At 44.1% G+C, this 25,936-nt stretch overlaps 1 protein-coding gene across 1 annotated transcript in view; it reads left to right on the top strand.

The window, feature by feature from the left end:
- The first annotated feature begins 229 nt into the window (after window positions 1-229).
- Window positions 230-25,936, top strand: part of LOC104532863 (synapsin-3) — a 47,452-nt gene continuing 21,745 nt past the window's right edge. The window contains exons 1-2 of the mRNA XM_029087506.1: window positions 230-546; window positions 13,854-13,911. Coding sequence (XP_028943339.1) covers window positions 230-546; window positions 13,854-13,911 — 375 coding nt within the window. The remainder of the gene's footprint in view (window positions 547-13,853; window positions 13,912-25,936) is intronic.

Genomic DNA, 25,936 nt, shown 5'->3' on the forward strand with positions numbered 1-25,936 from the left:
AAATTCAGAGTATATCTCTCACGTATGTCTTTGATTCTCTTCTTACAGGCGAGAAAGAAACTGTAGCTGAAAAACGAAGGCATATTTCTCCAGCAGGATTTCAAGGGGGAAAGCCTGCCTGCCTGCACTGCAAGGAGGTACCCTACACACACACAGAAACATTCCCTGGCACTGGTGACACTGTTGTTCGGCCTCTCTCTTGCTGAGAAGGTTTCCACACACTTCAACAATGAATTTCCTCCGGCGGCGTCTCTCAGACAGTAGTTTTGTGGCAAATCTGCCCAATGGCTACATGATGGACTTGCAGCGCCCTGACAGCTCCACAAGCTCCCCAGTTTCTCCTGCCATGGAGAGAAAACATCCACAGCCACCACAGCCCTCACACTCTCCCTCTACTGGCACCAGCATCTTCAGCTCCATCTCCAGTGCCATGAAGCAAACCACGCAAGCGGCTGCAGGACTAATTGACCACTCGGCCAGTCCTACACCACCTGTGGCCCAGAAACCCAGGATTCTCCTGGTGATTGATGATGCACACACAGACTGGTAAGTCATCACAGTCTTCCCTACTGCCTTCAACTCCACAAAATATGGAGGACAAGAGGGATCTGGGAGGCGCAGGGCATCTGCAGAGGGTTACACAGGGACTTTTACATCTAGGTCACCAACTCTGGCCCTACATTGGTGTCTTTCGGGTGACCTGTGTAAATGTCAGAGTAGGTTTTTCTCATATCTTGCTTGGAAAAAATGTTCGTTTGTCTCTCATTGGAAAAATCCTTGATAGCCTCAATATATGAGCACACATAGGATATTCTTGGCTCAGCTCGCTTAGCTGAGCTGTGACATCTAGCAATGGTCCTAAGAGGTCATAGCTGAAGGTGTGTTGGTGATGTGGTTAAGGACTTTAGCCTACTGTTTGTGCGGGCTCTAAAAGTGAAAAGGGACTCAATCTCTTCAGATATCAATTTCTCTTGAGTTTTTCTCTGTATGTAAATTTGTACAGAAATTGCTAAAAGATAACTTAAGCCTACTGCTACTAATAGTAATGACTGGAGTTCATTTGCTGGTCAAGGGCCCTTCACCTGCTAAGCTTAGTGGCTACTGGCAAAAGGCTCTCAGGTTCAGCTAAGCCTCAAAGCTGTCTTGTTAATGTAGGTCTCTGTTTACAAACAGAAGTTTGGAGGCTTGTTTCCTGTGGTATTGGGCAGCAGAGCACACTTTTTAATGGGTAGGACAACTGAAATCTTCCAAAATGTTGGAGAAATTACTTACTGCTTTCTGTGTGCTCCCTTTCAAAGTTGGCTGGTTTAGAAAGCTTTAAGTAAACTGACCAAGAGACCTATTTGGGGGCAAATCCAGAGCATGTGTTGACGAGATTCATTGGTTTGCTTGCCAGCTTGTCATAACACAGAAGGAAAAAAAAAAAGAAAAGGTAGCACAGGCAAGGGGAACTGTATTGAAGACTTGAAAATGGAAGATGTAGGGTTACCAGGTCTTGGCCAAAGGAGATTATTTTATTTTTATTTTCATCCCCTGACACTCTTCAGTAAAGCTGCCACCTTTGGTCTTCTCTGCTTTCCCAGGAGAGTGGGGACAAGGTGATACTTACTTCCCCAGGTCTATCTTCACAAAGCAAGAGCTTAGCTCGTAGGTAAAAAGGAGGAACGGCTAAGTGCAACTAGGTCAGGCTTCTTCATCCAACCTGAAGTATGAGAAGGAAAACAGTGGGATTTTTCTCAAAGGAAAAACAACTTTTTAAGTGAGTGGGAATGTCCCTGATAAGGTGGTTGTCACATCAAACATTTCCCTGGCTTAGTGTCTCTTATCACAGTAGCAGCCTCAATGCCAGATAGTTCAGTCTGGCTCAACCCTGATCTCTCCTTCCTGGGTGCCGCTGCAAGTCTCCCAGCAGGCTGGTGCTCACCGACCTCCATCTCTGCTTAGCGTTTTTGCAGTTCCTTGAAGACCCTGCCAGGTGGCAGTCCCTTAACATAGCATCCTCCAGCTGGGAATGGGATCGTCTCTCATGCACAGCTCTAGCATCTGGGGCTTAGCCGGCACTGCTTATTCCAAACACTGTCATCAGAGAGGAAAGCCCTAGCTCAAAGGCCAATCTAGTTTTTCTTTGAGATTAATGGTGCTGAAGGTAGTCTGGGCAGTTGAAAGGACGAGGAGGGGTTGGACTCTGTTGCAGTGTTTTTGTGTTTTCATGTTTTAAAATATGCACTGCATTCAAATCCCTGTCTTTATATCCCCCAGCTGCTGTTCTGTCATGCAGACTTCGTGGTCTGTGATCTGAGCTTGCCCAAGGAGCAGCAGCTGGGAGATATAAAGAGGAGATATGGCTACCCATGCTGTCTTCACTCTTCCACTCATGTGTAAGCACTCCACGCATCCTGCTGTCTTGGCTATCTCTCTGCTGTCTATAGCTTAGCAGTTTCTACATGATGGGGGACCCTTTTCATTCCTCCCAGCTCTCTGCCTTTATCTGCAGACTTGCAGGTATCAAATAATGCTGCTTGCGAAGGCTCCCTTGCCTTTACTCTCTCCAAGGTTGTGAGGACACTGAATAAAACTAGTGTATGTGTTCATGACTGTAACCTGACATAGGTACGACACGAAAACCAAGGAAACAACATTACTAACCCTTGCCTGCCACAGATTTCCATAACTCTTTGTAGCATGGACAGAAACACATGCCTAGAAACTAGAAACTTGCCCAGCCTGAAGGTAATTTTCTGAGAGAGCATACCAATGCAACCACTCCAATAGGCTATGAGTGCTACTTGGCAGTTGATTTTCTGTCTCCAGGAAACTCAGTGAGCCCTTGAGAGCAGCACTGGAGAGCAGTGGCTCCATGGCTCTGTAGATGTTTATTTTTGGTAAGGTACTTCTGAGCAATGCCAATCATCTTCTTGGTCTCAGCCAGGGTGTTATGTGAGCTCAGTCTGACCAGCCTGAGGCAGCAGTGTTTGCCTTGTGAGAGCACAACTGTAGAAGCTGGTTATCCAGGGATTCCGGCTGTCTACTCTGCATCACACACGGAAACAGTCCCAGACTTTAGAGAGTCAACCTAAAGTTCCTAAACAACCTATTGTTATGTCTGTGCTGATGATTTTGGGTTTGGAAGAAGCATCATGTTTGCAATGCATTTCACCTCTGCCTGCTCTGGTTCTTGCTACTTATGAAGCCTTTGTATTTGGTTTCCAATAAACCCTTTCCTTCTCCTTTTGAAATAGTTTACTAGAAAAGATCCCCAAGAAATAGCTACTGAAGCATTACCTTCATTTTAAGGGCAGGGAACTTCCACAGTGCTTCCTCCCCCACAGCAAGTTAAATGGGGTTTACAACAAGGGCCAGCTTGTTCACAGACAGGAAGGGTGAGAGACAGTGGAATCTACCATTTGATTTCTCTTCTCTAAATGAAAACACTTTCTCATAATTGGAGACTGTAGCAATATTGCCAAGCCAGACATTAATTTATCATCACTATTTATGTTACAGCAGAGACAAAGAGCTGCAGTTGTGGATTAGGATGAGGTGTTGCACAAGTGTGTGACGAAATGCTCTAATAACCCAAAAAGGTGAGTGCATGTTGAATGCACTTTAAAGTGACAAATGGCAATCCTCTCTATTTTTAAGGAGCTACTATGTCTCTGATGGTTCAGTATTGCACTCTACTTCTCTCAGACATCTGGCAGAAGTGAAGAGCATCCATGGGAATCCATGGCCTGCCTTCTTGCATAAAATCCTTACCACTCTAGATGTGCAATATGCTCTGGTTTATTCCAAAGACAATGTACTGTAAAAATAATGTGAGCCCCACAGAATATGATCAGCTGCTTTCTGCATTAGCAGCAGTAAAAGAAAGGTATGTTCTATTAAAAGCAAGGGAACTCATCCAGCTTTCTGTTAAATCGGCAACATTTTGACAAATTTTCCATCCTTCTCCAAGACCCTGCATTGCAAGGAAGCACATAGTGAATCTGCCGCATGCAGGATGTGCATGAGAGGAAAACACTGTCTGTATGGCTCCCTCGTGCTCTTGGCTTTGACAGGAAGCCCTCGCAGGCACCCACAGCAGTGAATGTACCCACACATAGGCACGCTGGGGAAAAGCTCTGCTTCTCTTCAGTCATTGATGGCACATACCTCAGCTCAGTAGCCTCCACCTGGAGAATCATGCACCTTCTTGTGGGCTGGGCAAGCAGTGTCTCTGCCTCAGGAGACCTCCAAAAATGCATCCACAACTCACCTACAGCAGCTGCCAGGAAACAAAACCAGAGCTCAGGCAGGAAAAAAACAGACACACATGCAAACGCACAGCAGAAGGGAGCAGGACCATGAGGAAAGGGGGATGGCAGGACTCCATGTCATGGCAGATGGGCCAGCTCCAGCAGACCAACCTCAGCCAGGAGGAAAATGTCCCACCTCTGGCAACTTCCTCACCCGACACGCTGTTAAGTAAAATCATGCTCTTGCTGGATTGAATTTCTCAGCAGATAAAACAGGATTTAGGACTGTGAATTGTTAACCCCCATCCTCTGCAAAAGTGCTCAGCTTTCTAGCCTAATGCTTCATGTTTAAACAGCTTATTTGGGAAGTGATCAAGCACAGCTAAGGCTGTTAACAACATATGCTAAAAACATTGCTTTCTGGAACAGAGAGCATAACAGAATTGTTCTTTTTGCATTTGTTAGATATCTTGGTTGCATTTGTGAAATATCTTATGTCACTTTTCAAAGCCATTGGTGTGTTTTGTCCAAATTTCAGGCTGTTTCACGTGCTAACAGTGTGACATATGCTGTCTTGCACAAAATACATGTGCCCTATGTGTAGCAATGCTACACACGAGGATTGTGCCATGTTTCACAGGAGGAAAAAAAAGCCACAAAGGATATTTTAGGAGACATAAAATTGCATTGTTGTTTTCCCATTTACTTTACAGCCAAATCTGCCTGAACATACTGTCTCCAAAGATTTAAAAATGAAGGAAGAGAAAAACTGTGATTAATACTGAATGAAATCCTCTTAATAAATCTGAAACGGTTCTTTGTATAACAATAATGTCATGATTCAGGTCTAATTATGGACTGACCTGACAAGATTGCTATTTTATATTGTTCGGGGGAAATTATCAGCCCTTTTTTATAAAAATAAAACAATTTTTACTTCTGATAGCACTCGACAATATTAAGCCTTAAATATGTAATTTGTCCAAAAATATAATTGGTCAAATAATAACAGTCTAACACTGAATTTTAGTAACATAGGACTTCCTAAATCCTATTTTTTTTGCAAGAAATTCCTTTTCAAAAATATTTAATAAGTGTCATGAGTCATTTCAGGCTTTCAGTAGGCTGAAGATGATATACTAAGTCTTCCATTCAGACAAATATTCTTGTACATAACTCAAATATAATAGGAAGTTCTGGACTAGCTTTTAGATTTGGACTTCATTATAATTTATCTTTATTATTATTATTCAGAATTGATACTTCAAGATTGACCTCAGGAATTTGCAGGTTAAATTTCCTGATAAGAAACCCAAAATCATCTAACGTGGTGGTAATTGACAATGACTGATTATGAATTAGGCTTTATTATACAAAGATGACCTTTTAAGAGTTCACAAGTTCTGTGCGACTATGAGGCCACAACTTGAAAAAACTTACAAGTACAATTTATGTTTTCACAAATCTGTATAAAAAATTACATTTTCATCATTTAGCCATGTCTAACCAGGACTGAATATTTTGGTTCCTATAAATCATGCCAAGTGTGACTTGAGGGCAAAATGGAATTTTAGGGAAAAGTTTGGATTAAACGTGTGTGTGCACATGCGCACACTTGGAAGCAGCATGAAGAGTTTCTATATTCCCCAGCCTACAGGCATAGGGGTGAAAAGGAGGTAAGGATGTTAAAGTTATTCAATAAGTTGCATTTATCATATCACTTTCCAACCTGTTTTGGGTATATCACCATCATGTCTGCCTGTATTTTTGTCATGAATATATAAAGCAACTTGGGATCTAATCCTCCTAAATGAAAGGTGATACAGAAATGAAAGGATTAGTATCATTACAAAAATAGACACAAGGAATATGGAAAACATTCCCCACCAGGTTATAAATATGCTAATGCAAGTCAAATCCAGGACCTTAATTGCTTTACCAGAGTTCCTATAAATGCGTAGAATTTAACCTCAGAACGTCCTGCCTAGTCCCCTACATATTAAAAAAAAAAAATAAAAATCCCTCAGATGTATTTCTCAAGGTTTGTGAGCCAGATTTCTTCTGCTTGAAAGCCAGCAGCCCTGCCCCAGTGTTGGTTCAAGTTAGCCCAGTTCCCCTGCTCTTCAAGTTCAGGGAGGGCAGAAGTGGGCTGGAAAAAAAATGTTGCACAATCTTCAACAAAATGATACCCCTCGCAAGCAGCTCCAGGCCATACCATCTAGATTTAGCAACATGGAAATATTCCAGCAACATACAATTTTGATAATACACAAAATAAAATTGATGCCTGGTGTTGCACTTAACGCAGCCCCCCACCTCGGCTCCCCCTGCAGTTCTTTATGGCCAGGAGGAATGTGACTGTGATGTAGCCTGGGTGAGAGACTAGACCTACAGCAAAGTATCCTTCCTATGCTGAGAGCTTGAGAAGCATAAAAAGTCGTGCCCAAAAGCAATAGTGCTGCACTAACTAGCGCTTCTTCTCTTTGGGAGGCATGTCTTTGATGACACCCATTTCATGAGCAGGAGGTGGCACAGGAAGATGCTGGGAGGCCGATATTGTGTGGGACTCTGTAGTTCCTTGAATACAAAGAGTGGCCTGAATGGTTGTGTCTGCAATCGTTAAAGTGGTGGTGGTGGCTTGCCAACCCAGGTCTCCCTCAAAAACGGGCCTTCAGTTCCCTGAAGAAAGGGAGGACTCACAAAAGAAGATTTAAAAAACCCTTCTCTGTTCTTACCCTAAAGCTTCCCTTTCTGTGTTGCATTCAAGCCAAGAAAATTCTTCCAGCCCTGCAGGGTGGGACCTCGGACATCATCAAGGACCTCACCATGAGGACTTCCTTTATCCAAAAAGAAACAAAACAAAACAAAAACTCCATGCCACCATCACAGCCTGATACAAACCTCTTCGGCAGAAGTGTTTCTTTACTTGGTATGATCTCATAACTAATAATGCCTTGGGTGTTGTTTTATGGTAACCAGAGCAGGCTGGGTCTTGTGGTTCTTCCCTGAAGGCATCAAAAGTGGTCTGTTCCCACTGCCTGACCTCAGATGCTAAGGACCTACCTGCAGCGCAGCTGGGCTGGCTCTCCATTCTGTGGCTCCAGTAAGCCAGGCAGTGACAGCACCAAGAACAAGATGATCTTGCCCTGGGGGGGCACAGTGCTGAGTACAGCAATGCTACACCCCGAGGCTGGTGCTGAACCTTTTGTGGAGCTCCTGGCAAACTATCAGTATATTCAGGGCTACCTTTTGACTCAACCCAAAATTTGGCTTTACCTCTTGGTCCCTCCCTGTCTGTCTGTACAGTGCAGGCACCCTTTCCTTTTTTCTGTACTTGCCTCGGGTCCATTTGACCTGTAATTCAGACTTTGTTTTCTGAGGTGTCAAAGTACACATCCATCATGCTTAGCCACCACCTGTGGCACCCTGACACCCCCCACCCCTGGCCCAAAGTACTCTTACAGAATTAATATTAACTACCGACCAGTCCATCCCAGAGATGAACAATGCATAAAGGTCTCTGGGCCAAAGCAGATGTGGACAAAATTTCCAGTAGGTTGCAGACCTCGGCATTTGTGGAGTGATTTTTCTTTTCCCTATGCCCTGGGCAATCAGGACTTGACCATCTCAAGTCCTTCTATTTGTGGCTGGGAATTGCTAAACTGGGGAGAAGTGGTGAAGGGGTTGAGGGCTGGCCCCTAAAAGGAAAACCTTCCTTGAGGGCTGGCCCCTGAAAGGAAAACCTTCCTTGTTTTCACCCCTGAAGTAAAAAGGGCACAAATGCATCTCTCCTCCCCCCCTCTCCTCCCCACTGCCTTTAAAGCGTGTAGGGGCTGGGGGGGTCGGAGCATTCCAGCAGCTGCTGGCCAGTATCCTGGAAACTGCCTCCTTTTTCCCAGTCCCAGCCCCTTTTATGAAGGAAACAATGCGGACATACAGTGAGTGCCTTGTGCATCACTTGGGCCCCCAGGCCTTTTGATACCGGGATTTCGTACAGTGGCTAACCCCCTCCCCACCCTCCCTGAGATGTCCCCACACCCAATCCAGGGGGCTTCAGCCTCGCCTTTTCCAGGCTGATCCAGAAAGAAATTAGATGCCTTATCTTCCCAAGGGGCTTGAGAGAAATATGTGTAATGTGATTCCAGGGAAATAATTCAGATAATTCCAGACTTTACCCGTGGATCCCTTTTGGTTTATTTGCTCATGTCTCTTCTTTACCATTTGTCTTCCTCTTTCTTCCACCCATTCCCTTGCCCACCTCTCCCCAACAGTTCTGCAGATTACCCCTCTCCTCAGTCTGTTTTGCTCTGGCCCCTCTGTAGGGTGGGAAAGGCTGCTTCCCACTCTGCATGAGAAGTGGTCTCCATCCAAAGTGTGGCTTGGCTTTCTTTGCTTGTTGTGTCTTGCTTCAGAGGCACAAACTCAGTCAGAGGATTTGGAGGAATTTGCTGTTACAATATCCCAGTGCCCCTCTTTGGCACACTCTCAGGGATACAGAGCCCATTTCTGGGTGAAGGTACAAGCCTACTCCTGAGTTTGTAACTCAAGGCCTCTGTCGTGATGCCCCAAAAAGTACCTGGGTTCATTCATATCACAAGGGATTTAGGCTCAAGCTTATTTGTTCACCTAAAGGATGGCTCCCCAGTTACTCCAAGACATACTGCCAGAAATTGCAATGACATTTGCTACATCAGCTCCACTGAGATCTCTCACAAGAAGATTTGAGCTGTGTTTCTCTTCCTATCCTAGAAAATTGCTTCATACAGGAACCATTTTACAGGATACCTTCAAGAAGTCCTAGGAACGTAATACAAAATATCAGCCTGTCTTCAAAGTTGCATAATGTGTCATAACCTCCACTTCACCCAGTTAATGGACCTGCAGGAACATCTTTAGGCACTCCTCCAAGCCATCACCACCACCTTAATCACAGATTAGGGAGTTGAGCCTTATGAGGAAAGGCTGAGGGAGCTGGGTGTCTTTAGCTTGGAGAAGAGGAGACTGAGGGGTGACCTCATTAATGTTTATAAATATGTAAAGGGCAGATATCAGGAGGATGGAGCCAGGCTCTTCTCAGTGATGCCCAATGGTAGGACAAGGGGCAATGGGTGTAAGCTGGAACACAGGAGGTTCCGCTTAAACTTGAGAAGAAACGTCTTTACTGTAAGGGTGACGGAGCACTGGAACAGGCTGCCCAGGGAGGCCCAATCCCTAACATTCTGTGATTCTATGATTCAAATCACTTCACAAGTCACTCCTGGCTACTCCCTTCCCACTGCTGAGGCCAGTGTTCTGCACCTTTTCTTAAATGAACTGCTGTCTAGTGGCATTGTACCTGGGGAAGAGCTCCCTGGGCACTTTATCATCTGATGCATTTTTTCCTATTCCTCATGTATGCAGAGCATTTCCAGACTGGCAGAAGTTGTGCAGTCCTCTGCTGCATCCCTGATGTCTCTGTTTCCCACAGATCCAGAGGAAAACACTGTAGCACTCCTCTGAAGCAGGTTGGATATACTTCTTTGCAGTGAGAGAAAAGAAAACATTGAGAGAAGAAATAACTCCAGCAAAGACAGTACAAGCTCTGCACAAATAGCTTCTCCTGGATTCCTGTGCTGAGCATGTGTATTGGCTGATGGGTTCATTGCACTTACTTTTGTTTTAGAGCAGAAAGAGTGAGCTTTGACAGGAAACTTGGTGCCCTGTGAGGACTGAATCCTTGTGTTTGCAGACCACAGGCATTAGTACAAAGGTACAGGGGAGCATGCCGATTCAGGTGGCCCTTGCGTAGGTGCAGTACAAGCTGTCCCAGCTGTCAGTGACACCAGAGGGATAAACTCTGGTATTCAAGTGCCTTACAGGTGTGTTTGCAGTCTTTGATCCATGCTGGCATCTCTTGCTCAGACAGATGTTTTGCAAACACTTAAGTTCACTGATGTTATACACGGACTTTCTGTGTATCAGCTCTTACGCAGCTAATTGGAGGTGAATTGTCCAATTATTTTTCCCTGCTGCTATTAAGGATACACTCTGTATCTGACAGAAAATCATGTTCATGCTTCCTCCAGTCGTGGTCACTGAGGCAGACTGGGACTCTTTTATGGCAGCTCTGGAAAATACGTTCTTATTCTTTCCAAATTACTTCATAAGAAGAGGCATCAGGTTTCTTGTGGCCCTGTAAACACGTCAGGGCTGAGGCAGAAAGCAGAATTTAGGTTTGTCTGATGCCCTTGCACCCAGAAAATATGTCCTTTTCCAGAGCGTGTGGATTCTTCATGGCAAAGAGAGAAGAGTTCAAGGCAAGATTTTTCCCTGGAAACCAGGGCAGAACTTTGGCTGTTTGTTATGGTGCTTCCTCCCTCCCAGCTAGTGCAGCCACGTTTAAATGCATTGCCTAGAACTGTAAATCCCACCCAGGAGCTGCTCTTGAGCATGGCCCTAAAGTGTCCTTCAGTCAAAACATGTTTATGTGCTAAGTTACTGAGATCACAGCAACCACACCACCCCATCTGCAGCCTGCCTAGCCAAATTATAGCGCTATGTGCTGGTGGGTTGAACATCTGACATACTTTAAAATAAAGGGATGACCAGCCAAGTGGTGGTCAGTGCTGCAGTATGCCTGGGAAAGGGGATGGGTTTGCGTGGCCAGTCCCTTGCCAGTGTCCTGAGCTGGGGGTTACCAGGCAGACAGCCTCCCTCCTGGAGCGATGAGCCACTCTGATCTGCTGGCAGTTGGCTGTGTTGTAGGCAAATGGGGACACTCCTGAGGCTCCCCAGAAAGGGTTTTGACTGGTCTGGGTGCCATTCCCCTGCTGCACTATAGGTTGTCTAGATAACCCTGCAGCATGTCGTTTCCTAGGCAGAGGTCTGGAAGACCTTTGCTCAGGAGGTTTTGGGGCAGAAAGCACAAATGTCTAGCACAGTCTAACTTGCCAGAAACACCCATCTTCCTTTCTCCTGCCAGAGCAGCATGGTCATCCTTTCCTCCATCCCACATCCGCTGTAGGGACGAGAAGCCATTTCATACATCATACTACTGACCAAAAGACTCTCCTTGCAACAGAGGCATCATGATGTTTCTGCAGCATCAGCAACAATTACACCTTGCTTGAAATTTCAGGGGATCCACCGTGAGGCTAAAGCAATTTTTCATTTCAATACGATAGCCTCTACTGCCCAGGGGCTCCAAAGCCCTAGGTGTGAATTGAAAACATCACTCCATCCATTTCAGAGATGTTTCAGTAAGAAGTGTTTCTTTCTTACCCTGGACTGTGTCAAAATGATGGTCTGACCAAAATATTTGGCTGGAAATTGCTTAGCACCTGTAGTCTTTAGAGACACTCCGAGCAAGTTAATCCTCCTGAGAGGCTTTCTTTGAAAGACAGTGATATATTGTTCTGTTAAAAGAATGTTATCTGAAACACGGGATGAGACAAACTGTGTATAAGGAGGAATAAGAGGGAGAGGCCACATGGTGTCTAAGGTCCCTTGCTCTACTCCAAGGACTCCTCATGCTGGCTATGCCTTCACTGTGACTATCCATAAGCACACCCAGTATCGTAGAGATGGGAGAAAAGGTTTTTTAGTCATGTGAAAGCTAATTTCCTGGACAAGGCAGTGGAAGCCTCTTTGCTCCATCTGTATTGGGCTTGAAGACTGTGGTTATCACACTTCATTACAAGCTGAAGCAAAGCAGCACCAAAGAGTTTGCAACCAGCTGGTCGGCAAAGAGGAGAGGCCATAGAGGGAGGAAGTGTGTTTCATAAATGTGGGTAAGGAGTACACATTATGAGCGTGCTGGGAATAAAAACTAGCTTGTACCAGTGAATAGTGCGCCTCAAATTTCAGACCAGTTCCTGTGGGCCCACTTAAAGTTTATTCCAGTTTTTTAGAAGTCGCTGGTTCCAGCAATATCCCCAATGTTTAGGAGCAAGGAATGTTGCCAGACCCTCTAGAGCCATGCCTTCAGAAATACGACGGAATTATTAAGTGCATTTAGCATTCCTGTTTATTGTTAGAGGCGTGATGTCTCAGCTTGTCTGCTGAGTTGCTTTTTTACATGCAACACTCATAAATTCAAAAGGAGCGGGGGGGAGGGAAATGGCCAGAGTTCTGCTTTTTATACTGGACAGGGGTTGTTTGAGCCACTTAGTCTTGGTCACACCTGGCTGCTACACTGCCCCTCACTAACATCTATGGAGAGCTCTTATTAGCACCGTGCTGATGGATGGGCTGTCTGGGAAGGGAGGCGTGATACAGCCTTCAGATACCTTCATTAGAGTGAAGCAGAAAACTTTTGACATTTTTAATGTCTTTTTCTAATAAAGTGAAAACTTTTGACTTGGTTTTGAGCCAGGATGACAAAACAAAACAACTTTTTTATTTACATTTCATATTGTTGGGGGAGGGGAGCATTCAGCTGAAAACTGGTGTGTTTCAGCCATGGGGAAAATTGCCTTCCTACTGTCTCTCCTCTTTTATTGGAACAAATAGACACATAGTAAAAATGTGAGCCAGATGATTTTTTTTTTTTTTTTGTTAGTACTATAAAATAGGGAGCAAAGCCGGCTTCCCCTCATTTTCCTTTACTTCTTTATTCTGTCCTGTCTTTGCCAATTGGAAACAGAACGCAGAGAGTTACTATGTCTCTGGAAACAGCTCTTGCAGGGCTTAACTGCGTTTTCAATGCTTTCCAAATAGAAGAGGTTTTTAGAACCTACATGGTCTTCCTGAAGTTTGGGTCGGGGGGGAAACTGAGAAAATAAATTATTTTTTTCTTCTGTCAAGTTTTCTTGGTGGAGGGAAGAGCTGGGGAGAAATATTCACAGGGGAAATTCTATTGGCCATTTCCCTGCTGACTAATCAATATAAGGGGTATTATACACAAATATGAATAAAAAAGCTAAAACTGCCTGCTCTTTCCCTGTGTTTTATTCTCCAGCACTGCTGTCAGCCTTCCCTTCTCATGAACAACCCATCCTTCTAGAAGTTCTTTATTGTCTGCATAGCATGGGCAGCTAGGAGCAGAGATGATGGAAGGTGTAAGTCTTCTCAGGACACCGTTCAAACCCAAAGCAAACACAGTTTCTCAGTTCAGAAGAGATTCTTCATTAGTGACACTGTAGATGCGGACACTGTTTCTCTAAATCAGTAGCAGAAATACAAGCAGAATAGCAAAACAGGTCTGTAGTGAAAGAGCAAGACAGGTGCTCCAGCTGTGATGATAAAGAGCCTTGCTCAACATCAGAAGCAGTTTCTAATGCCATGCCATATGTTGTTCTCCTTCTTTTACAGAATAAAGATTGGGTATTAAATGAGGTATAGCAAGGAATCATTGATTAGAGTTGTTGCTCTGGAAAAGTTTAGGACAGCATTTGGTTTCCAGTTTGAAAATAAAATAAAAAAGTCACAAGCCTTGAAAGAACTTTCCAATGTGGTTTTCATCTGGTTTGGCAGTTTTCTTCTGCGGAACAGAAAACTGAAAGAAGATAGGAATTATGAAAACACACTGTGACCCGGATAGAAATTCTTCAGCAAAAAGGGAAACACAGAGAAAAACAGTGTGCAATGAAAGCCAAAAATCTTTTTTAACCATGTCTGTCGCTCTTGTTTCTTCTGCAGGGCCAAATACTTCCAGGGGAAGAAGGTGAATGGAGAATTTGATATCCGAGTGGAACAGGTCAGTGACATCTGAATTTGGCTCTAAGAAATGTGTGTGGGCAGGGCTGAGTTCTTAATGACAGATAATCCATATATATTCTTCAAGAGAAGAAATGAACTAATGAGGAGTTTTAAGACCTGTCCATTTTATAGAATTGTGGAAGCCATCAATGAAAATATCTTATTGGCCCATGCCTTCATCCTCCCCACCTTTGCAGAATCAGTCATTATTTCACCTTAAAATGAACTTTTCTCTTCTGGTGATAGGTCTATTATTTCTTCCATTTGAAGACTACCTCACAGTTCTATACGTGTGCCTGAAACGGTGCAAAGCCAGTATGCCACAGTATGTGTTGGTAACATTATGTTCCACATGTAAGCTATAAAAGTCTTCTAACTTACCCTGATTTAAGCATAAAACATTTGGTTTAAGTATGCAAAATAACTGTATGGCAAAATATTTTTGTCTGTTGAAAGTCCATAGGAAGAGGAAGGAGGCTTATGACCAGTTTTATGATGTGCTCTGCAGAGCACTGGACAAACTCTGTTTCTCTGTTAGCCTTGGCACTAGCCATTCATTCATTTGAAAACTCTTTATGTTGGAGGCTGTTCCTTCCTCCCTGTGTTGGTGCAGTGTCTGTCAAAATGCATTCCCAGTATTGACTGAGACTTTGGGTGCTGTTGTCAAAGTGGAAACAATTATTAATAATAATCTGCAGGCACCTGAAGGCAGGCATAAAGAGAGATACAGACAGAGATGAGTGGGTGATCTTGAAGGAATCGTATACTCTTTTTGTACTCATTAGTACAATAAAATTGCTTGGATGGATGAAGAAAGCTGGTGAATGTTGTTTGAATGACCTGATATTTTCTGTCTTAATGAAGCTGGTGATTCTACATCATGCACACGTATGTGTGTGCACATGTGCACGTGTGTGTGTGTGTATGTATGTGTATAGAAGTATCAATGCAGTGGTTTTGAAGACTTTCCCAGGACTTATTACCCTTGACAGTGTTCCTTCTCTTTTCAAAGAGGTACTGTCCAGTTGCCTACATGAGCCCACAAGTTCTGAACAAAGGCTGTGGACGGGACAGAAAAGTTAGCAAGTCTTTTTTTTACAACTGTGATACTATGAACACTTCATTTTTCCTCTTTTTATTGGTATCACACTTGTTAGTACTGGCTGGTATTAAGAACAATTCTCACTTACACTTCCCTCTCAAAGTCTTTATTTTGATGCCTGCCTCAGGAAATGTCCTAAAAGAGAATAGGAAAAAGAAAAAAAAAAAAATCACATTTCTCACATAGAAGCATGGAATCAAATAATAATTCCTATTTGCCATTCAAACCTGTGATCCAACCCTCTCTGCCACTCAAAGCAGGGTCATCTTCAAAGCTAGACCTGGTATCTTCAAAATGACCTATTAATTCTTTCCTAAACCTCTGGCCTCTGCCTTTCCCCTCATAGTCCTTCTTCTCAAAGGTTATTGCACTTGAGGTCCTTATAAAGAGACTATCTTCAAATGGTTGATGAGTGGAGAAGGGCAGAAGTGGGCTCTTGATCCCTGATGGGTTAAACTCAGTAATGACCCTTGTCATCATCACTAGGTAGATTATCACATTTCCCCAAGGACTCTTTCACAGGGACTCTCCTAGTCTGCCTCTTCATACCCTTCACATATTCTGAATGTCCCTGTTTGAGAAGAGGCAGCAAATTGCCCAAAGCAAAGACTGAAAGGCTGGTATGGCTTTCCTGGAGAGGACTATTGCCAGGCCATTTGCAACCTTCTTTAAGTACTCAGCGTAGTGAGTGCAACATTCTCCAAGGCAATGAAGTGCACAGTGGGTGGGAGAGTTGAGGAGCAATGAACAAGGGTTCCTCACCCCCTCCCAGCCCCTCAGATCAGGAAACTGAGTATCCACATAGCAGAAGTGGAACTCTAGACTCCCCCAGACCTCAAAAGAAGAAGGGATGATCACCTTCCCCAGCTGGATTCACTATCTATCAGGGGAAACACAGAAGCTGCATTGTCACAGGCAGTCCTTAAATCTGACATCAGGCCCCTCTGTGTATCACTGAGGCCAAGACAGGGGCACATCTTTCTTCAAAATCTGGCTTTTTGTCCCTTTCTTGTTTTGCCCATCCATCCTTACTCGGTATTTCTTGGTATTTAATTTTCCTCCATTGCTCCTTCCCTGATTATCTGGAGCCTTCCTCACTTCTTCATCTTCTTCCTCAAGCACAATCTAGGAGCCTAAACAGTTGTGGAACAGGTCCTGTGAAGCTGAATGCAGACACTCTCAACCTGAAAAATGAATGTTCTTCCACAATTTTATTGCCAAAAAAAAAAAAAAAAAAAAAAAGGAACAGGAAAGAACTGTGTTTACCAGCCTGCTCCACGTGTTGCTTTTTGAGTTCCTGGCTCACCAGTCTTCACTATTATAACTGTCCTGTGAACAACACACAGAGTGTGCCATGGTGCACAAGCCCTACGCTGGCCGCTCAGTTCTGAATAAACTCGGCAGCAGATCAAAGTGTGACTCTCGAGCACCCCTTGAGCCACTTGGTCTGCTCAGTAAGTTCATTTAGTTTTTCAGTTTTCCATTTGATCCTGCTTCAGATAACCACACATTATCGCCTCAACCAGAAATAGAATTTGCCTTAGGAAATTTTTTTATATTTTATAGGAAAAACATTTTTTATCTGAGAAGCCAAGTAATAAAAATGTTTGAATGGCAGGAAGCAGTGAAAGGAGATATCCAAATGTTAAATACTCTTGAAAAACCTCATTGGGAAGAAGGAACTGCTCTATTTTTACTGACAATGCTAATTTTTTTTGCCATTCTTCCAGGATGTTCTGTAGTTGGTTTAAGCTAAAGGAAGAGTTTGTCTTTTTGTTTTTTCTGTTGCTCTTTCATCTCCATCTCTATTACATCTTAATTCTTTCTTAGCAAGCCATTTCAGCAATCTTTGGGGGAAGCAGAGCAGGATAGTAGGTGATATTTTTTTCAAAAGTCATGACTTCACTTATTTGTAATGGAGCAGGAGTGCTGAAAGCAGCACTGTTTCTCCCTCTCTCAGCAGCGGGAAGTCAGTTATCTAATCTGGTTATACACCCCTACCAGCTCTCAAAGCTGCCTCTCCCCCTTGGCTGTCATCCGAGGAATGCAAGATGTATGTGATCATGCTGTCTCGCTCCGTCTATCCTCCACACCCAACACTGTGGAAGGCATTGGCTGATTTCAGCTGAATTGGAGAAACAGGCAGAAGTTTCAAGATACTAAGTTTCTACAGGAGGTGAATTCAATTGGTATTAGACACTGGAAAATCTGCAGGGAAGAGACTGTTAAATGCCATCCTGCTTCTCAGGGAGCTGCTTCTGTAAGTCTCTGCTTGTGTGAAAATAGGTTTTCTGGACTCTTGAAGAAGGTTTTCTGTTTTTTTAACACAGAAATTAGTCACAAGACCTTGATACCACCCCCAAGCCCTTCTTCTTCAGCTAGGTCCATTACCACCAACAAGAGACAAGAGACACTGTGGGCACCACATGGTGCCAGGCAATAGGAGAGAGAGTTGTCAGGGACACTGAGGTGGGTACACCCTCCCTAGCCTCTGCTGTCTCCTGTCATTCATTAAAGTGAATGAGGCCTGACTTCATTTCCATCTTTGTTTCTTCTCTTCTGATCTCCAGCGTAACACCCAAAACATATTTATTAATGTGGTTTAGAGGCTGTGGTATTTATTATTGCCCACCCTTGACTGAAACTCAGGCATTCAATGCCACTGCCTCCTCCCTGCTGGTTACTTGTACAGAGGTGTGGGTCTGAGGGAGGGCTGGGGAAGTGGGAAGCAAGTGCAAGTGCTGCCTTGAAGCAGGGCCCCTCTTTCTTTGGAGGCAGTTTGGATTACATTTTGATTATTTGGATATTTTTTCACTACAAGTCCTTCTGTAGCAATGATAGTCATTCATAAGTCTGAATGAAACACTGATCTAAAAGTGAAAATGTATTTGATCTAGTGCCATTAAAACCCTGATGGCTTAGGTTTTACTCAGTGTGGGCAAACCCCTAAGCTTTCAGAAGCAGGTGAGTCTAAAAGTGTTATCACTATTTTATGCCAAAAATGAGGTTCTTAGATTTTTATCTATGCTATTGCTTTTATTTGCTTTGTGATTTCTAGCTTTTAGAACTGCAGTGTATATATATCCAGTTCTTTTCTCTAGAAATACAAACACCAGAGAAATTATTTTAGAAATTAAAAGAGTAAGTTTGATTAAGTGGCTCTAAGGCCTAGCTGAGCTTAAAGAAGAATCTTAGTGCCACAGGAGTTGACCACATTGTTTTTAGTCTCTCTCCCAAAATTAGTTTTGTTTTTGTCTTCTCAGTCCTTCACTGACCAGAGGACAGGAGGCATTAGGAAACAACGTATATTCAGGAAGAGGAGGAATTGTACCATAAGTCTTATGCTCTGTCAAATGTTTTCCGTCACTAAAGGCAACTGGTAGGAACTCAGCACCTCCTTCCCCACCCTCTCTGCTCCATCCCAGAGAAAACTAAGCCTTGCATGCTCCAAGTATTTTGTGTGACTCTGAAATTATAACATACCCCAGGTGGGGGTCTCCTTGAGCATCAGGCATACCCCATACACAAGGAGGTAGCTGCGTGGCCATGTATCCCAGGTACAAGTAGAAGAGGGCAGGAGAGCCAGGACTGAGATCCAAACAACCACAGACACTGCAGGCAGTGGCCAGATGAGTGGGACATTTGCCACCTGTCTGGGAGAGAGATGCCCCCAAGCAGAAGGTGTGCAGAGAGGGGTCATTGTGGTGACCAGGAAGACCTGACTTATGAAAGGAGGCTGAAAGAGTTGAGTTTGCTTATCCTGCCAAAACAGAGGCTAAAGGAGACATGTCTGCTTTTAATAAATACACCTGTTTAAGAAAGGGTTTTGTGACATCATGCCTGCAGTAGCAAGGGGTTAGACCCTATGGCTCTGGTGGGCTTCTCCAGTCCCGTGCCCTGTGTTTACCAACAAGAGCACAGGAAGGAGAGAAGAGGGCACAGATCCATCAGGCAAGAGCAAGCAGTACTTCTTAGAGATAATCTGCCACCTTCGGGATACCTTTCCTTCAGATATTTTCTAAAAGCATTCGAATATGTTCAGAGACATCTTTCCTGGCATTAGCTAGCTGACAGTGGAGGGAGGTGAAAAGGGTGAAGGAGGAGTGATGAGGCTAAAAGGTTCATCTAAATTTTTATTCCTGTTATTGTCTGCCTGTCTCCTTCCCACCACAGTTTCCTGCTGTGATGAGGTGGGTCCGTCTGTCCGTCTGACATGCATTCTTCTTGCACAGCTCATTCACTTGTTCCTGCTGCTTGATTTATTTTCAGGGAATGATTATTCAGTGAACTCCTATGTACATGCTTCTGGAAAAGTCTTGTGGTATAGATTATGACTCCATTGGCAGCATTGTCAGGAAAAAAGTTGTACTTGGAACTCACAGAACATAATTGTAATACAAATCATGAATTCCAGCTCCATTGTACTTCCCGTCCTAAAGTGATATTTTCATGTGCGGCATAAAGTGGTCCTTTCAAAAGGCAGAGTCTCACAGGCCCATATGTGATGAGAGAAAGTTAGCCTCTCATCAAATAACTATATTTTTTTTTCATTATATGTTTAGGGATTTTTTTTTTCCAACTGAAAACCAGAAAGCAGTTCAAGAACAGCAACCGTATTTCTCATAGCTTTGCCACATACATGCATTCAGAAAACATGAATAAAGGGAGCTGGAGAAATAGCAAGAATCACTCAAGAATCATTAATTTCTTAAATAAATAGATTTTCAAATTTTTTTGTTGTTTTCCCTTGGCTTTTGGAAGCTTATAGAGTCATGGTTTTTTGAGCTATTTCTCGGGATCAGAAGGTTTAGAAATGTGCTTTTGCTAAAGCTCCAATTTTCAGGCAGTCACATAACTTTTGAAAAGAAAATTTCAGAGACAATTCCAAACATCATCAGAGCTGATGCACCAAGAGGCACTAAGACAGGTAAAGGCATGTGGACCCTCAGCTGTCTGTAGACTGGGAGCATGCATCTTAGGCTCAGGACTTGTGAAGAGTGATTGTGGAAGCTGCCCTTGGAACTGCACAGCAGCATCCCCCTCCCAGCTGGACCCTCTTCATCCTTTTCTCCCAACAGGCAATTCCAGCACTGGGGGCAGGTGGGGAGCAGGGTGCCTCCCCAAAGGAAAATATCTCAGCAAAGAGACATAGGGTATCAGGGTGTGTAATCTCTAATTCTGCATGCATGTGCACTCCAAGCATGCATAGCCCCAGCCCTCCCCTGTTCACATCCATTCTACCTGTGCAGGATTTAGGGATGGCTTTCCTCCCTCCTAAAATGCTTGTAATGGTTGTACTGAAATGTGCTGTCACAGGAATGCAGTCTGGTGTCTGCCAAAGTCTTTCTTTCCTTGTACATATTGGAAGGTCCACCAAAAGCATAAAATCCACTGAGGAATGTATGTGATTCGATTAAACATTAGTAATTCCTCATCCCAAGTGCCTAAGCCCTGACATAGACCAGCCTGTTATTCTGACTGCATTTTGTCTCACGGGGCAGGGGGAGAAAACCAGACATATAGTGATAATTTATGAGGATTTTCAGGAGCAAACCTGGGGGAGTGGAAAGCCTTGGTCAGAGCACAGTCAGTGGGTAGGGGAAAGCCAAAGGACACATGGAGGCTGGGGAGCTCCGGCCACCTGAGAGACAGAACAGCCTCCAAGCTACCCGTGGCTTCAGTGCCAGGAGCCAACCCACCTTCCCTCATGCTCCTGTAGGTGAGAGTAGCTACTGAACTCTCGCATAGGGTGTGGGTACTCTATATTGCCTTATGGAAAGCTACATACTGTAGTGGTAGCTCAGTGCTGTGATTTATGTGATGGAATAACCCCCTAAAATGCTCATGTATGTGTTACAGTGTATGGCATGTTGCACTGAGGAAAGTGCAAAGGTTCCCTGGCAGTGCTATAACCCCCTCTGCTATTTTTGTGTATGTGCAGTACATATGCAAATAGAGGTATATATGCAAATATTCACACTGAAGTCTTCTATAACTTTGTATCTTCCTTTTAAGCAATAATCAGCCTGAATAGCTTTTAGTTAGGTCATGGACAGATGAGAGCTTAGAAAGTTCAGTAGCTCAAAAAACCCTGGTGTGCTTGTCGCTGCATGGACACACTAAGCCTGCTTGCTTTAAGAAAAAAACAACCACCATGTCCCCAAAACACAAACACCGAAACCTGTCTTGCATCCCTATTCCTGCATTCCTGTGCCACACTGAAGAGGAACCGACCCTTGGCATTTGGTCAAGGAGCAAACCTGAATGCTTTCCTGGGGATCCCCCTTAACATGCAGGGTGAAGTTTAATAAAGACAGCTGCCAGATACCAAACGTATGACAAGATAGTTGAGGCTGGAAGGTAGATCAAAATGTCTCCCAATATCCTGCTCAGACAGGTCACCTCAAGCAGGCTGCTCAAGATCATGGTCTGTAAGTTTTCTGGTATCTCAAGGGATAGAGATTCCATAGCCTCTCTGGGCAACCAGTTCTAGTGTTTGATCACTGTTAAAGTAAAAAGGTTTATTTCTTATGTTTACATGGAATGTAGTGTATTTCAGTTTGTGCCCATTGCCCCTTTTCTTTTCCCTGGGCACCACTGAGAAAAGTATGGCTCCACCTTCTATACTACCTCTCTTCAAGTTTTTATAGACATAGACAAATTCTCCCCCTATGGACCAATCAGCAATGCCAGATGCACAAGACAGGTAAATGAATATAATTAATATATATATGAATATATTTGTCAGTAGCCTGGACAAAGCAATGCAAGGATTACAGTGGATATCAGCCAGAATATGAGTTAAAAAGAAAGGCACTTTTGCACATATGACAAACCCAAACTGGAACACATGAACAATGGTATTATATATAAGTTGAGTGGTCTGATCCTTCCATCTTACTCAACAATGGTCAGGTCTCTGCTGAAGGATCATAGTGAGTTTGAGCCATCACAATTCAAGAAAATTGCAGACCTGTCAGGGAGGATCCCAGAGATAGCAACAAAGTTGACCACGGTGCTGCTAAACATCACCTACAAGAAAAACTTACAAGAATGGGGTTGGTTTTGTCTAGGGAGAAAAAGGAAGAAACAAGAGTAAGTCTTCAAGAAGTAAGTCTTCAGGTTCTGCAGGAGCAAGTCATGGACAAAAAAATTACAAGCTTAATAAGTAAGGGGAGAGCTTTAGCTTGGACACTGGGAAAATTTTCCAAGGTTGTTAAGGCACAGATTGCCCAGGGAGGTTCCTCATCTGTGGAAGATACAAGAAGGTTATGTAGTATCTGCAAACAATGGGAAAGGTAGAGCTCATCTGGCCTTAGGAAAGAGAAACAGACTATGTGATGCCTTGAAGTCCTTCCAACCCAACTTTCTGTTATTCTATGAAAAATGCTTAAAATCCACCTTGAACATGTGCCTCCCATGAATCATTAACAAGATATGGCTACCAAGCCAGACATTTCTACTATTGCATGATTTAAAATTTAAAAATCATCCTTGTTTTATTATTAGCAAACAGAAACTCTAAAATATCTCACCAAAAAGATCTCCAGCACCTAGAGAACACTGATGGGAGAAACTGAGAGTACCTTAAGATTTAGTCCAAATGATCTGGACAGATTTCTGAATCTGAATACCTGAAATAGGTATTTTAAACAGAACTAGCCTCAAAATATCTGTGGGCATCCACCCAAATCTGGGCCTCACAGAGGTACAAAATATTTCTACTCCCACAGTCTGTATTACGTTATTCTTCAAGATGGATTGTGTCACGTTTGTCACACATGGTTCACTCTTGCCCTGAATGTTTTTGCAGCCGCTGGCACCATTGCAAAGCAAGTATAAAACCCCATCAGGCTAATGTAATGCCTCCTTATATTTGATGAGTCCTAATGCAAATAACTCTGCAAGGCCACAGGGAACTGGGCTCTCCTGTTTTATGCATAGTTACCTGTCACTTTATCTGTATGGGCTGCTTTCAAAGACCTCTTTGTCTGCAAGGTAAACTCAGGCTGGAGATGATCTCAGACTTGAAATCCCAGCCAAGGGAAGTCATCAGGCTACAAAACCCACAAAGTTAAAAATACAGGGAGCACTGGAAAATCAACAGGAAACAATTTCTGCTGACTGAAGTTTCTTCCAAACGCCAACTAGAAGTGGTCTGTCAGATGGGACAAAGTAGCTCCATGAAAGCAGCAACTTAACTTAGTCTGTTAAAGCAGGAGAGAATGCCAGGAAAAGTTTAGGATTGTCCCTCAGCCATGATTGCATACCTGGATGTTTTGGGGCAGGGTAGCACTCTGGGTTTCTGAGTCCCTCAGGCCCTCTCTCCATTGCTCACTCCTTGCCAGGGTGCCCTAGACAATGATTTCCAAAGGGGATTTCTCCCTTTCTTCTGGCTATCGACATTAGCAGGCCTGAAATTGGTCCTGGCAGTTTGGTATGAAGTACTTACCAGCTCCGGGGATTCCCAGGCCTGTTTGGACATCAGGTATCTGAACACAGCTTTGTTTGTTCTGACTGCCTCAGAGCAACGCCTGTCAGACCGACTTAGTTAGATTGTAAGTGCCAACCATCAAATGAAAATTGCGCATTTTCACCCCCAGCAAAGAAAGCTACAACATAGTGGCCATTACAGAAACTTGGTGGGATGAATCCCATGACTGGAGCATGGCTATCAATGGCTACAAGCTGTTCAGAAGGGACAGGAGAAGAAGGAGGGGTGGAGGTACTACCCTCTATGTTAAGAAATGGATAGAGTGTGAAGAGTTGTCCCTAAAGAATAGCCGTGAGCAGGTTGAAAGCTTATGGGTAGGAAATAGGGATTGAGACAAGGGGAACCTTGTGGTTGGTGTCTACTACAGGCTGTCAGATCAAGGAGAGCCTATCGATTAAGCCTTCTTACTCCAGCTCCAGGAGGCATCAAGCTCACAGGCTCTCACCCTGCTGGGGGATTTCCACACCCTGACATCTCTTGGAAAAGTAGCACAGCAAGCTGTAGGCAATCCAAGAGACTCCTGGAGTGCCTTGATGACATCTTTCTAACACAAGAAATAGACAGCCCTGCTGGAGGGGAAGCAATATTGGACCCGATGGTCACCAATGCAAGTGAGCTCATCAGGGATGTCAAGATTGGAGGCAGTCTGGGCTGTAGTGCTCATGCACTGGTGCAGTCCTCTGTCCTAAGGCTTATGAGTCATATGAGAAGCGTAGTCAGGACCCTTAATTTCAGGAAAGCCAACTTACAGCTCTTAAAGGAACTAGACAATAGGATTCCCTGGGAAACAGCCCTCTAGGACAAGTGTGCAGAACAGAGCTGGCAGACCTTTAAGGATGTTTTCCACAGATCACAATAGCTCTGGATCCCCAGATGTAAGAAATCGGTCAAGGAAGGCAAGAGATCAGCATGGCTGAGTCAAGACCTGCTGGTCAAACTAAAAGGCAAGATGGAACTACACAGGCAGTGGAAGCAGGGACAGGTATCCCGGAAAGAGTACAGGGACGTTGACCGATTGTGTAGGGACAAGGTCAAGAAGGCCAAGGCACAGCTGGAGCTGAATTTGGCAACGGGTGCCAAGAAAAACAAGAAGGGTTTTTACAGGTACATAAACCAGAAAAGGAAGGTTAAAGAAAGTGTACCCTCCCTGATGAGCAACACTGGGGATCTAGTAATAACAGATGAGGAGAAGGCTGAGGTTCTCAACAACTTTTTTGCCTCAGTCTTCCCTGGCAACCTGTCTCCTCACAGCTCTCAAGTTGATGGCCCACAAGACAGGGACCAGGGAGACAAAGCCCCTCCCACTGTAAGTGAAGATAAGGTTTGTGACCATCTGAGGAACCTGAACATACACAAGTCCATGGGACCTGATGAGATGCATCCCTGAGTCCTGAGGGAACTGGCTGATGCAGTTGTCAAGCCACTTTCCATGACATTTGAAAAGTCATGGCAGTCAGGTGAAGTCCCTAGTGACTGGAAGAAAGGAACCATTATACCCATTTTTAAAAAGGGTAGAAAGGAGGACCCTGGCAACTGCCGACCTGTCAGCCTCACCTTTGTGCCTGGGAAGATTATGGAACAGATCCTCATAGAAGCTATGCTGAAGCACATGGAGGACAGGAGGGTGATTCAAGATAGCCAGCATGGCTTTACTAGAGGCAGGTGCTGTCTGACCAACCTAGTGGCTTTCTACAATAAAGTAACTGCATCAGTAGACAAGGGAAGAGCTATGGATGTCATCTATCTGAGTTTCCCCAAGGCCTTTGACACAGTCCCCCACAACATTCTTCTCTCTAAGTTGAAGAAATATGGATTTGACGGGTGGACTGTTCAGTGGATAAGAAATTGGCTGGATGGTCGCATCTCCAGAGGGTAGGGGTCAATGGCTCAATGTCCAGATGGAAGACAGTGACAAGTGGTGTCCCTCAAGGGTCTGTACTGGGACCAGTGCTGTTTAATATCTTCATTAATGATATTGACAGTGGGATTGAGTGCACCCTCAGCAAGTTCGCTGATGATACTAAGCTGGGTGGTGCAGTCAATGTGCCAGAGGAACAGGATTCCATCCAGAGGAACCTGGACAGACTGGAGAAGTGGACCTAGGTGAACCCCATGAGGTTCAACAAGGCCAAGTGCAGGGTCCTGAACCTGGGACGGGACAATCCTCATTAACAATACCGGCTAGGAGATGATGTGCTAGAAAGCAGCCCTGAGGAAAAGGACTTGGGGGTAGTAGTGGATGAAAAGCTGTACATCAGCCACCAATGTGCATCTGCAGCCTAAAGGACAACTGCATCCTGGGCTGCATCAAAAGAAGTGGGGCCCGCAGATTGAGAGAGGTGATTCTGCCCCTCTACTCTGCTCTGGTGAGACCTCACCTGGAGTACTGTGTTCAGTTTTGGAGCCCTCAACAAAAGAAGGATATGT

Source organism: Antrostomus carolinensis, unplaced genomic scaffold, assembly GCF_000700745.2.
Source record: "Antrostomus carolinensis isolate BGI_N321 unplaced genomic scaffold, ASM70074v2 scaffold3760, whole genome shotgun sequence".
NCBI lineage: Eukaryota > Metazoa > Chordata > Aves > Caprimulgiformes > Caprimulgidae > Antrostomus > Antrostomus carolinensis.